This window comes from Pituophis catenifer, unplaced genomic scaffold, assembly GCF_029215685.1.
Source record: "Pituophis catenifer annectens isolate HBS135680 unplaced genomic scaffold, rPitCat1.0.hap2 SCAF_2, whole genome shotgun sequence".
In the NCBI taxonomy this organism is placed as follows: domain Eukaryota; kingdom Metazoa; phylum Chordata; class Lepidosauria; order Squamata; family Colubridae; genus Pituophis; species Pituophis catenifer.
Genome location: NW_027256882.1, coordinates 223,479,388 through 223,494,368, shown reverse-complemented (window position 1 = coordinate 223,494,368; position 14,981 = coordinate 223,479,388). Strand labels below are relative to the sequence as shown.

The 14,981-nt window shown below is 33.5% G+C and overlaps 1 protein-coding gene across 1 annotated transcript in view; it reads right to left on the bottom strand.

Annotated features, from left to right (window-relative positions):
• The window catches only part of PTPRD (protein tyrosine phosphatase receptor type D), a 280,660-nt gene that overhangs the window by 123,058 nt on the left and 142,621 nt on the right, over positions 1-14,981 (bottom strand). Inside the window, exons 11-16 of the mRNA XM_070935556.1 lie at positions 14,818-14,951; positions 12,529-12,673; positions 10,105-10,410; positions 9,101-9,294; positions 7,250-7,276; positions 2,197-2,314 (exon numbers count right to left, since the gene is read on the bottom strand). Coding sequence (XP_070791657.1) covers positions 2,197-2,314; positions 7,250-7,276; positions 9,101-9,294; positions 10,105-10,410; positions 12,529-12,673; positions 14,818-14,951 — 924 coding nt within the window. The remainder of the gene's footprint in view (positions 1-2,196; positions 2,315-7,249; positions 7,277-9,100; positions 9,295-10,104; positions 10,411-12,528; positions 12,674-14,817; positions 14,952-14,981) is intronic.

Below are 14,981 nucleotides of genomic sequence, written 5' to 3'. Positions count from 1 at the left end.
ATCACATGATGGCAATGTGATGTGGCAAGTTTGACACCCATGTTCTAGTTCCTAAATATAGAGAAAACAGGTAGGCAATTATCCCCATTGACCTGAAACCAAGCAATACATACAGTAATTGTGTATCTTTGCATATTAAGCTTATGGATATTACTTTAATATGATCAATGCAAACAAACAGAATATCCAGGTAATCCTCGTCTTACAACAGTTTGTTTAGTAACTGTTCAAAGTTACAACAGCACTGAAAAATGTGAATTATGACCATTTTTCACAGTTATGACCTTATGACATCCCCATGATCATGTGATCAAAATTCAGATGCTTAGCAAGTGGTTCATATTTATGACTGTTGCTGTGTCCCGAGTCACAGGATGATGAGTGATCATTTTTTGTGACCTTCTAACAAGGAAAGTCAAAGGGGAAACCAGGTTCACTTAACAACCAGGTTACCAGGTTACCAACTGTAGTGATTCACTTAACATCTGTGGAAAGAAACTGGGGCAAAACTCACTTAACAAATATTTCACTTAACAAGAGAAATATCAGGCTCAATTGTGGTCATTAGTCAAGGACTACCTGTATTCCAGAGGATGCATTTATATATTGGGAAGAAAAAAAAACTATATATAAAAGGTATCTGAATCAGTGCTCGTCATCTTAAAAACATGTGTTTGAAAAGAATTGCTGTCTGCATAACCCTAGTCAGGTAAATCAAACTAAAAGCAGAAATACATGAAAATTACAGAAGAGGTTAGTTTAAAAGGAGGAGAATTTCATCCAAAATGGGGGCTGGGTGGTAAGAAAAAAAGAAACAATCTGCCTAATAAAATGTATAATTTCACTAAATAATGTTCTGATAACGAACTAAAAGCTTACTCTGCTGAATCAGGTGACACAATGTCAGTATAAAAGCATAAAAATTCAACCATTAAATAAAAACCAGGAACTAAAATGCTAATACACTAACACACACACACACACATTTCAACTTAATTTTTTTGTTTAATTTCAGACCTAAAAACTTCAAACTATAGCTATTTCACATATGGAAGTTTCAAACACAAAACCTTCAAACTACAGCTATTAGATAAATGAAAACAAAGTTGAAATCTTGCTAAGCAATTGATTCTTGGAACACTAAAAAGGAAGCCAAATGAAAGCACTACTTTATATATTATTCTTAGAAGAACAATTATTCTTTTCTGATATACAAAATTAATATGAAACTAAAAATTTTCCCACTAGTCCTTTGATAATTAATTGCCCATGAGATCTACGTGCAGGCAAAACACAGAAGAAAAGTAAATAATAATGAATGAATACACAACAGATTGAAAGGATAGTCTGTATACCAAGAAAAGTGGGGGAAAAAAACTGCATTGTAAACCTAAAACCAATAGTTACATTGTTTGAAAGAACAAACAGTATCAAAACATTAATTAGGCTTAATTAATACATGCTGTCTTAGATCCAAATGTTCATGAGTCAAATTCTCCATTTGCCTGCTGCCCCCTTTATTTTCAGTCCTGTCTGTAGTCTCTTTACGGATTTCCCTGCATTTTACAGATATTTTCCTTTCCATTTTATGGATATACTTTACCAATTTTTTAATGGATTGGGTGAAGTAGAATAACTCTCCCATATGTTCCTGACTTTAATGATTAATAATGTCATCTTGGAAATCACATACAGTATCTTTATGTCTCTACCTCTTCTGGTCTTTATTTTTTTTACCAACACTTTTTCCAGACTCCTGTATTTCATTTTAGCAATCGCACAATTATAATTTCATGTACTGTAGTTTGTTGGATTTTTTTTGTGTGTGTAACATGTGAAATAGGCAAATATGGCTTGTTCAACAAATTGTAATGGGGTTTTCACATCCCACATCTTAACTGATGTATACAGTGGGTATTGCGTTACTTCAATTGAAACAGAATGGCTTACAAAACAATTGTACTATGCCTGATATGTCAGATTTTGTATTTTCCCCAACTTGCCTGGGTATATCCAAAGTCCTGGATGTATCTAAACTCTAGAAGAAGTCAGGCATGGAAAAATCATAATGAAAATCAATAATGCTTTAGTGTACATAATCAGCTAAGAACATTTTAGCACCTGGTTATCAGAAATGATCAAAGCAGTCAACATTCGTTTTAAGGCTTCATAATGGAAAGGATCATCAAATAATACCTGCACCAGTAGTAGATACTAATCTAGGTTTGCTCCGTGCTCCATCTCCTTTTGTTGTATAGGCTGTCACAGTAAGGGAATAGGTTGTCTCTGGCTGTAATCCAGCTATGATCATCTCCTAAAATGATGTAATAAAAATATGGAATATCAATATATGGAATAGAGACCCTTCACAAGTTTTTCATCTTTCCATAAGTTACAATAACTTGCATTCAGTGCACAGAGCTTTCATGCTATCTGCAGATATGAGAAGCTTTTAGGGATATCAGAAGATGATATGAGTGGATAAAGTTTTGCATTAAGCCAAAAGAATGATGAATGTTCTGAGCAGCATGCCCTAAATATTTTTATAAACGTAAGGTTAAACATTGCTTATACTTAAAGGGCACAACATCACAACACATGTTCTTACTATTCATTTTCATTACAGTAGAATGAGTGTATTTGGGCTGCAAAAATAAAATCAAACTTGACAGAATAGTTGTGTTACCCATTATTTACAAATCAGCCATTCTTTACAGCAAGATTATCTATACTTTAAATTACAGAATCATGTTACATATATGATTACATATATGGGTGTAAACTTAAGATGCTGCAAGCAGGGGTGAAATGCTCCCGGTTCAGACTGGATTGCCCAATCCGGTAGCAATGGCGGTGGGTGGTTCGGAAAATTGATAGCAAAAATCCCTGCCCCCCCAGGGTAGGGATCATGCCCAGCTGAGCCGCACGATCATCAGAGGCTTTTTTTTTTTTTACTTTTAAAAGCATTTTTTTCTACCTCTTCCGATGAAAAAATGCTTTTAAAAGTAAAAAAAAAAGCCTCTGATGATCGCGTGGCTCAGCTGGGATCATCAGAGGCTTTTCAAAGCATTTTTTTCTGCAACCTTTTGGCCAAAAAAAATGCTTTGAAAAGTCTCTCTGACGATCCCAGCTGAGTTGCCTGATTGGCAGAGAGGTTTTTCAAAGCATTAGAAAAAATGCTTTGAAAAGTTAAAAAAAAAAAAAAGTTGGCCACGCCCACCCAGTCACATGACCCACCCACCCCACCAAGCCACGCCCACAGAACCGGTAGTAACAAATTTTACATTTCACCCTTGGCTGCAAGTGGCCTTGAATACCTTTATTGTAACCACTGGAGAGCTGTCTGACTAATATGGTCGAAATCAGTGGCATCTTTTCTTGCTATTTTAAGATGATGAATATATGACAAGTATAACCTGAGCCTGAAAACTTTTTTTGCTGCTGCTGCTGTTTTTGTTGTTGTTATTGTTATTATTATTATTAATAAACATAATCTGCCTATCTCAGTTCTTGAACTTGATAGGTAGATAAAAATGCCAAATCCAGTCTAAAATCCTGGCTGATCATGTGAACAACAAAAATAATAACTAAGAAATATTTCAAAAAATTTAGATTTTAAAAAAGAAATTTATCAACCAGCCTATATGTGCTATTATCAACTTGCCTACTCTATTTTTTGCTCTCTAAAAAATAGTTTTATGGTAATTTTGGTAATTTTTTGACACCAAAATTTTTACCCCGTCAGCCTTTTGAGATGGAGCAGACTGGGAAACCACGATGTATATTAACACCAGTTTTATTGTAAGGCTATTGTAACAGTATGAATGTGTTTCCCCTCCTCCCTGCTGGTGTGTGTGTGTGTGTGTGTGTGTGTGTGTGTGTGTGAAGTCTGAGACAATTTGTCAAATTACATCCTTGCTTTAGATTCAGATTTCATTTATCTGACTGTCTTGGTTGCCATTTCTCTTTCTCAAGGTTAGTCTCCCTGCCCATTACATGACTTGTCATAATTTATTAAATCTATGATTCCATGTACAGTTCCTAGGAATCAGCATCACTGATCCAACAAATACAGGTAATCCTAGACATATTACCATTATTGAGCTTGCCCATAAACATTAAGCAGTACTTTAATGAAAATTCATTCTGGAATAAATTTTTGAAGCTCAGTCCTAGGCGAGATTTACTACTTTCAATAAATGTGATTTTAAAGGGTGATTCTAATTGTTTTTGCTGAGAAGGGAACACTTTGGAGTTCACTCTACAAAATGATGAAGCACAGCATAATCAAAATTCTACATGTACTTCTCGACTTAAAACGGGTTGCTTAGTGTTCATTCCAAATTACCTGAAAAGGGGGATTTATTATCCAGATTTGAAGTTCCGATAGTTGGGTCTCCTTCATGCTTACATGACCAAACCCTAGGTGCTCGGCAAAAGGGTCATTTGCATTTTCCCTGTCACTGCGTTAAGTGTTTGCCAGCTGAGCTCCCATTCTAAGATTTACGGTAGCCTGGCCGAGAACCTTATCTGTAGCTGAGATAAGGCTGGTCTTGTGAGACATTGGACTACTGTGCAAAGACTACATTTTTTTTTTCAACTTCCTTTGTCCGTCTGTGAGATAACTGCTGGTAAGATGTAGTTACCTAGTTTCGTACTTTTATAATAAAATGTTTCTTAGAATATATACTTTGGGTTTTCTTTCTTTGAGAGTATACACCATGGAAAACAAGGTCCAGTCACCTCTAATTAATTACAGTTTCCCACAGTGACTGTGTTTTGTAAGCACTTCTCACAAAACACTTCTAGCACTTCTATTTTTCAGCAAAATCACACCCACAGCAGACCATTTTGCTGTATGATCACTGCATTCACTAAATGATGACCACAAAAAATTAATAAAAGTGCTCCATTTTATGATAGTTATGACATACATTATAAAGTAATATTAATTTGAGTAATTTAATCTATTATTTAAAATCTAAAATATTATTAAATATAATCTGAATATTTGATTTGGAACAAGAAATTATGGAAAATATATTAAGCTCTGTATAGTTATTCAATAGGAAATCTAATAGGATTTATTAATTGAGAACTAACTTGCAGCTTTTAAAATATTTTTTGAAAGGCTGAAGATTAAAAAGAATCTGAAAGTGTTTATATACTAGAAACAAGCCGATAATTCGTTTTACATGCTGAAACTAATTTTTAAAATGATACAAAGGACTTGAGCTAGCAAAATTTAAGCTTTCTAAAATTCCACTATTTTTATATACTTTATATTCCACTGATCTAAAACAACATATTCCATTATGTCTCAGCCTTAAAATGTATATGCTGTTTTATGTACTTTATGCATGCATGTTAATTTTAATTTTCAATGCAGTATTACTCAGTAGTTCATGACCAAAATTTCCACTAGTTTCTTCTTCTGAATAGTAAAAATTGGGAGAGCTATAAACTTTAGCTAAAGTTCTTTTTTATGTAACATATTAATGGGCAGCTGTAGAAACTATAACTAAACTAAAAATTTAAACAAATGAACAAATTATGAACATAAGTATTTTAAATTGAGTGACGAGGCATTTAGAACATGTGTAGAAAATGGTGATACAGGTTTTGACTATTGCCATAAAATACACAGATACACAATTTGCTATAATATGGGACGTCATTCTTTCCACCTACCTATCTTTTAATAATACAAATTAGTTATGCTCTGAGGCACACAAAACATGCTTTGTAAGAGTGAATACATGGGAAAGGCACACTAGATTCCTTTTCTCCCTAATAGGTGTATTTCTCATGCTCAGAAAATAAGAAAGTAGTTTCCATAAGCATTCTACAATCTATTCTATAACATTCAAAGGAATGTGCAAAGTTTTAAGCTGTCACACAGCCAATAGTACTATTGTGACTACTGGATCATACGAAAATTTATTCACAATGTTTTGAGAAAGACTGGTATTTTAAATTAAAAAATCTTAATTTCAAATTTACAAACAGTATATGAGGCAGTCACATTTAATGTCACCATGCTGATTTGTAATTTGGTCCGTCACTCTTTTAAATGGTAAGCAGAAAAATATTTTTGTTTTTTCTCATTTAAATTAGCATTATATTGTGATAAATTAGGGGTCCAGGAGTCATCTCCATCTGTAACTGAAAGTGTACATCTTCTCAACATCTGAACAGCAGTTGAAAACTGCCAAGAGTTTTTAGACAATGAAAAAGAATAAATCAGAGAAGGCAGAACAGAAACAAAGTTATTTGGAGTTGCTAATTTTGTTAAAAGTTCTTTTCGTGATTTACTGTTTTTTATAATGATCAAATTCATGCAGCTAAAATATATATATGGCTGTGGTGAAACAACCTTTTAGAGATGAAATAGATTCTTTAGATCAGAAAATTTCAGAGTCAAAAATAACATTGAAAAAACGTGAAAAAACAGTGTCATCCAGTGTGAGAATTCTGGTAAGTAATGTGCCATATATGTTGAAACAACACTGAAAGTAAATAATTATTTTCAAAATGAATCGACCAATTTATAGGCTTACTTTATAAACTTTCCTTAAAACACTGAGTGAGGTAAATTTATATGTTTCTTTACAGAGTAAGAGATAAATGAAATATTTTCACTAGAGCTAAAATAAAAGCTGGAAATTGAATTTGCTGATTGCACTGGTTTTTATTTTCATCCAGTAACTCATGATTATCATATGATAATCTGACTTTTAGCTTTATCGTTGGGTACATGTTTTTGGACAAGAGTATCATTAAGAGAGGAACTCTTTAAATGGTGATGAAAATATCTGATTAACAATAATGAGTGAAAAGCTCAGCTTTAAAAATATTGGTTTGAGCCAATACCAATGTATACTTCCACAAAAATGCATTTCAAATACATATTTAACATGGCATTTTATCAACTGAAATGAACAGGTTAGGAACTAAAAGAAAAGGTCTATTTGATAGCAAATACAGAAAACATTGGGCCTGAAGAAAGCTGAGTTAAGTAAATGAAAATGGTAACTGCTTTCTTTGGGGAGAAAAAACACTTTGGGTACACTGCAAGATCCAGTTAGGCAATTATACAAATTTAACAAAACGTAGAAAGCAAAAGCATTGCATCAAATCAAAACAAAGGTGGGGGAAAAGTATTAACGCATGCATATGTGCAAGCAACCAAAAAATTAAACGTTAAAGCCATCATACTTTGTTGGGGAAGGCAATCAGTTTTACTCACATGTTCAGTAGTATCATCATATTCCCACTGATTGAGAGTAAAGAATGTTGGGAAGAAAAAACAGAAGAAATGAGGAGGTATTTGTAGGCTACTGAAGAATCTTTATCCTTCTCAGGATAACCACACATGAAAATTAACTAGTAAAATCAGCCTGAATTTAGAAAAAAACTCCCTACAAATTTTGGTTTCTCTTTGATGGTACATAAATAGTGAATGATATTTCTGGAAAAAAAAAACATACATCCTATTTGAAGTGTTGTTAGTTTATAGCAATGTTTTATTATTGCATTAGTTAAAACTGTTGAGATATAATAAAGGCTACATTTTAGTTAATCATATGCTACTAAGCCATGTTCATTTCTATTTTATCTTGTCAAATTTAATTCAGTGCACCTATTTAGATTGATAGAGGCAATTTATATGTACTTGATACTTCATATCAGTAATGGAACCATATGACCAATAGCACACTCTGCTCCTTCTATAATTAAAGAAAAAAAGGAAAAAGGAATTTGAACTAGAGCCATAAAGGGCTGCCTATTTTCCAAGTGGGAAAATCTGTTCAAAGAACAGAGGTACAATATAATCATATTGTTCTCTTTCTAATTCCTGGAGATTCACAATGATCCAAAAGCATTAACAAGTTGTTCTAAATGTGCTAAAACATTGATATGAATAAGACTTACAAATATGTTAATTATTTAATACAGAAATTGGTGGGCGTTAAATCATCACATGAAAAAATGGTATTGCTGTCAGTAAAGTAATTTTATTGAATTGGAGTTTAAAATATTACAGATGCCGTAAAATCTTTCTATTTAAACAATGTAGTTCAACTCTAATTCGTTTTAGGGTATGATATACGATAGTTACATATTGCTACATTTCAAAACAGAATTAACCATGAATGAAAAAAGCTTTTTATACTTCATGGTTTATGATACCATCAGAATGATTTCAGGCTCCAAAGCTCATAAAACATACGTAATTAAAAATCTGTATTTTTAAAGCTTATTTAATATGGACAAATTTGCCTTATGGGAAAATAGGTTCTCTATGATTTGTTATATTCTGTAAGAAAGAATGCAGTGTAGTTTCAGTTTATCAATATATCATCCTAGGCTTTTCTTTAATAAAAACAAAGCATCTCATATACTATTATATCGACTATTCATCTCAAGCACAGTTTAATTTAAACATATCACTGAGTTCTATTATATTATTTTCAAATCCTAGCTCACTTGCATATATTATACATCACCAAACCAAACTGATGTAATTCAATTCAGAAATTTAAGTGCACAATAAACTTCATTTATATATTAATATAATTTAAAATACTTAACATTACCTGGATCATATGCATTGAAATAAAAATATAACTACAGAACAGAACCTATGCCCAAATCAAAATGAACTAAAAAGTGATTATTCTTCCAAAGCATAAGAAGAACATACTAAATATGAAATAATGTCAATATATACTATATAGTTTAGCAAGTTCTTTATATAATATTACACTGCCCTGATAATTGCAAACATCGACCGGGGATGAACAAGGGAGCTTCCACTATAAGAAACATGTTCTTTGATTTAAAAATAGCCTATGTTTCAGATATGTTTTTCCTCCCATTACCACAACATATCCATGTCTAGAAATAATATTTATATGCAGAATAGTATAGTAGCCTGATTATCTGGTTTTAGATTGAAGCTTTCAGATTTCTTTTAGCAATAATGTACTGCAATGGGAAGAAAACATTTAAGTTGTTAATAAAAAAAGAAAAAGAAAAGGTTAGTGTATGAATAACTTGCTTTTCTTATCTAAAGAAATTGAATATAATTCATTACCTGTGCATCAGCCAACATGATATCCTTCAGCATAGGTTGGCCCCTAGGCTCTCCATTTTCCATCTTCACATAATGCACCTGGTAACCTCGGATTTGGCCATGCTGCTTATTGGGCACTGGAGAACGCCATGACACTTTAACAGATGTAGAGTTGACAGCCTCAACCTCGACTTTGCGAGGAGGACCACTAGGAACTGGAACATATCAGTGGATAAAAGAATTACAGGCACTTGTCCCAAATAATCAGTCTTTTTTTTCTTTTTCTTTTCTTTTTAAAAGGAGACCCCACAAGCCTTTCTTGAAGAATACAAATGAAAACACTACAAAACTGTTCTACATTTCAGTGAAAAGATCAAAAAACATGACTGATGCAAAAATGGAAGAAAAAAGAGTATTAGAGAAATAGAAAAACATGTAAAAATGTACAAAAGCCAAGGAAGATGCTTTGAAAGTCAAAGCATTAAAGCACAAAGAAGTATTTTAGCAATCAAAATAATACAAAACCTAAAAGACTTTTAAAATGCATTATTATATTATTATTTCTTCAACGGGGAAAAAGGCAATAGCAACGTGCAATTTGTCTTCAAAGTTCAAATATGAAAAACGTATTTCAAAATATTTTAAAAATTGAGAAGCATCAGTTTCCTCAAAGATACAAATATTTTATAATATGTGCAAAGACAGGACAAAATCAGAAGATTTTAAAAAGAGGGAAAAGTCTAAAAAAAAAAATCCACCTTTTTTGTATAGAAGAAAATAGGCCATGCACATTGGGGAAGCACTTTAAAGAGTTCTTTATGTTGTTCATAATATTTCTATTTTTTGCTTTTTGTTGTTGCTGCTTTTAAAAACACAAAAGCAGGAAAAGGCATTTTGGATTTAAAATATCCGTTGAAATAGTTCTGGGGGAAAAAAGATGAGCAAGGAAGGGAAGGAATACTTAGATCACACAAAGATAGCAGACTGAGAGAAAAAGTCAAACGGATGGGGTGGAAGAAACATACCATCTTCATCTGTCCGAATAAATACAGATTCACTCTCTGGGCCAGGTCCGACATCAGTGTGGGCTGCCACAGAAATGCGATATTCAGTCCATTTTTCCAACTGTTCCAAAAGGTACTGTGTAGTATCTGGAGTAATTCCCAAAATTTCATGGGGCTTGTCATCTTCTCCATCAGTTCCAGTATACTTGATGGAATAGGAAGTGATAATTCCATTCTGTTTTTCCACTGGAGGAGGTTGCCAACTTACCAAAATGCTAGTGGAGCTGGGGCTGTTGCAACTAATGTCTTGAGGAGGAGCTGATGGCTCTAATTTCAGTAGTGGGTTAAAGGAGGATTTGAGTGAGAGGAGAGAAGTGGTTGAAGAAAAAAATGAACAAAAAGAAAGAAAAATAAATAATAAAGGGCAAACCAAGGAAAAATAAAAATTAAATTTAGAAATAAAGTATTTAGACAGTCTTATGAGCCTTGGCTTATTAACATGAAACAACTGAAAATGAATTAACTAAAAAGTGGAAAAGGATGTTGGGGGAAACACATGAAAATGAGCCTCAATTTATTGTTACCTACCTGTGATTAATGATTCTTCTTGAAATAAAAACATCAAACATGATACCTCTATGTGTGTATATATGTATATACACCTGTAATATTGCTGAACTTATACTTTTAGTAGTTTCTTTCTTTCTTTCTTTCTTTCTTTCTTTCTTTCTTTCTTTCTTTCTTTCTTTCTTTCTTTCTTTCTTTTTCTTTCTTTCTTTCTTTCTCTTTCTTACTTTCCCTTCCTTTCTTCCCTTCTTTCCATCCCAATCCCTCCCTCCCTTCCTTCCTTCTTTCCTTCCTTCCTTCCTTCCTTCCTTCCTTCCTTCCTTCCTTCCTTCCTTCCTTCCTTCCCTCCCACCAGTTTACCCACTGACCAATCTTTCCTGCACTGTTCAATTCTGAAAAATCAAGATAGAAGTATCTGAATTTTCCATTTTTCCTTTTTCTACCTACTCTGTATTTTAAATTAAAAATTTATTAAAACACAATTGTAGCCAATAAAATGTAAAACATGCAGAATCAGAAAGGAGTTTTCATTTGTCTTAGTCAAAGATTTACCTACCATGAAAAAGTGACATGGCTGTTGGATCTGACTGTAACTTGTACTTACCATAAATGAAGATACCGTTTAATATTTTAGCTCCTCTTGGAAAAACCTTGGCTAGCAAAGAATTGAAATCTACTAGCAATTTTATAATACATACACCACCCACTCAACCCACACACAATACAAAATTACTAGAACATAAAAAATTTGATTGGTTAAAAAAGGCAAAATAATTTAACTAATATAATTCACTTAACTTCAACATTAATCCTTTCTACTCAAAAACTCAAGTGACTATTTTTAAATAGATACATTTAAAATAGAGCTTTAGTTTATTAGTGAAATATTATTATTAAAAACTATAGGAAAGCTTTTATTAGATTACTTACATCCATTTTTATACATCACATTAAACTTGAAACTGATTTCTGGCCCCCAACATAATACTTAGAAGTCAATTTAATTTCTGTGTACATCCCAATTCTGTTTTATTGTTTAATGGACAAGAGCAAACTAGAAATAGTTATTTGATGAAAATTCATTATATGGACCTGGTAATTGTCAATAAAATGTTCTATGAAATGGTTTGTCCCTCAACTTAATTCTTCAAATTGTATTCCTCATGTTTTTGCACAGGGAGCACAATTGCCCTTATTTGGACAGTGTTGCAATGCTAATATCTGATTTCCTTATTTCCTAAAAAGGATGCATGAAATCCTTTTTTAAACCTTTGGAGTTACTTTTGCATGCAGCATATTTGTTCTTTATTTATCAAGATATTTATATGGAACGAAGCAAAATTTTCAAGATTTGAACTAATGTTGCATCAGATGCCATGCTACAGGATATTAAATGTGTTATGAAATGAAACTATCCACTAGAGGACTGATAAACCTACCTTTACAAACTATTTTTCTATAGATATTTATTTCTGTCTTCACTAAGTAACAAAGAATGCCCTTGTTTTCAGTGGTAGCCATTTTAAATTTCCTACAAGATCTCAGAATAAGCTTCCTAAACAAAAAAAGGAGCGACTACTCCCAAAAACATTATTAGAATAGCAATTTGTTGATCTCTCTAAGAATTAAAAAAAGTATCACCGATAGAATATATTTTTCTTTAGTCCTGCAATTAGCCATGGATGTTCCTGCTTGGAACCTATGGAACAAATCTGGGCATGGTACCATAGATTATGGTGAACGAGAGGAAGGTGAGATGCCCTTATTTTCCATGCTTAAACTTCTTTGCAATGTAATAATGTAATAATCACACCTTCTGTGCTTGTTAACTAGAAGAAGTATAAGAAAAAAATTAAGAAATCAAGGAGAGGCACTTACTTGACTGCATTGTTCTAGCTGAAATTTCTGTTGTTGACGCACCAAGACCTTGTGGAGAACGTGCAGCCAAACGAAAGTAGTATAAGCTATTTGGTTTTAGGCCTTGCAAGTGATAAGATGTAGCTGGATCAATAGAAATTCTCTGCTGAATGGTAAATTACAAATAAAGAATAAATTAATTCTAAGTTGTGATTTCAATCAAAAAATGTCTAATATTCAAGCATAAAATTAGGTGTTTTACAACAGCAGCTGAACATTACTGAAATTACTATACGTAGCTACAACTCCATGCCTCAAAACCATATTGCCTGAAATCTGTTATTGTACTAAGACTAACCCTTACAAAACTGGCTGGCAGTAAAAAGTACCAACATGGACACATCCACATAACAACAATCTACATAATGAAAAGTCCTAAATGAAGCAATCACTACATTTCTTCCATCGACAATTTATATAAATGGAAATCTCTTTCAACTAAGTCTAAGTTGTTATTAAGACATGAAGAAACAAGATTTTTCAAAATCACTGCTCTGTTTCAAAAGTACTGTAAGTCACTTGCTCTGTAAATTGCACAAATGAATATATAGTACTTCTTAGAAGTAAATTTATAGACACACACAAACATACATACATACACAGTCAGACTAGACACATAATGGCGAACCTATGGCATGTGTGCCAGAGGTGGCACGCAGCACCCTGTGGGCACACAAACTGCCGCACATGCACGGCAGACAGACCGCATGGACAGGGGCAGAGCATGCATTGCATTTTGGGGGTTCGGACGTACATGCTTTGAGCACTCGGTCCGGAAAACATTAGACATCATTGGATTAGACCCTGCAATTTTCTTGGCAAGCTATTGGAAGTGGTTTGCCACTGCCTTCTTCCTAGGAGAGAGAATGTGTGACAGTCCCAAAGGCATCGAATAAAGCTTCATGCCTAAGGCAGGACTAAAACTCATGGTTTCCTGGTTTGTGGCCACATGCTTTTAACTGCTCCATCAAAATATATCTACGTTTTTATACATTATAATTGATTGACTTTCTGAATAAAATATATGGTATCAAATTTATATTAGCAATGTTCTAAGCAAGGACATTCATGTCCTCTGCTTTTCTATTTAATATCTATATGAAACCGCTGATGACGTCAGAAGTTTGGGATGCAATATGATCAGTATGTAGATGATATCAAACAGTATATTTGTCTTGAGGCAGATAAAGTTGTGTCCGGAAGCCATTGGGATGGAAAGGAATAGATACAGGCAAAACCCTGCTAAACTTAGGTGGTTATGGCCAACTAGATTTAGGAATTTGTTGCTCTTGGTCTTGGATGGGCTGTCAACAGCAGTCACGTCCCCATTTGAGACTAGGGAACTACTGGATTCTCCTTACAGCTCCTGCTTGAGAATCAGGTGATGGCTGTGACTAAATGTTTGCACAGGTTCATCTTCTGCCCTAGTTGTGCCCATTCTTGGAAAATGGGAGAACATTCAGATGGTCATCCATGCCCTAGTTTATGGCACATAGCCGGTTGTTCCAAGAACTGAATAACAGGATAAGGTATCAATATGCAACTCTGTACATACGTTCAAATGTGTATAAAAAAATAACATAAATCAAAGTACTTATTCCCATGATATTTGCATTTGTTACACAAAATCCTCGTTTAGTGTCACAAATGGAACAGGAAGCTCAGTCATTAAGCAAAGCAATCTATAAGTGAAAAATCACGTGACTGTGTTTTCGATCTGACTTCAGCTTTCATTCGATTTTTCAGACCTGTGAAGGCTGCAAATGCAGGGATTAACTGCAAAATTACTATTTTATTCCTATTTTGCTGCAAATTATCAATGCCCAAGGCAACGAGGATGACCTGTATACAATATGATCCATAACACAACAAATTTACCAGCTGTGTTAGAGTTACCACTACATTTTATCAGATAATATTTGGGGAAAATTTGCTGGTAATGCTGAGAAACAGTATCAAACCATGCCATGATACTATTCACGCTACAGGCGTAGGAAAGAGACAGTGGCAGACTACTGCTAAAAAACTTCATGGACTTTGTCCAGGCAGTCTGAGTATGAAATACAATTGAACAGGAGAAAAAACAAAGCAGAGACATCTATACTAAAGTTGTATTTTGTTGTTTTGAATTCAGGATGAAGAGAAGGCTGATTTACTATTATAATTTGTGCAAAGAATGGAAGTGTAATTTAGAAGATCTTGCAATAGTTGCAAAATGTTTTCAAACATGAAAAATAACAGTTTATTTACCTCTTCACCATGTTCTCCATCCTTGTAAACAAGATCATAATTGGAGATTGTATCAGATCGTGGTGGTGTCCAAGAAAGTAATATGCTTGTTTCAGATTCAGGTTCAGCTTTGAAGTTTAGTGGTTGTCCTGGGACTGAAACAAGAGCATATAAGAGCATTTACT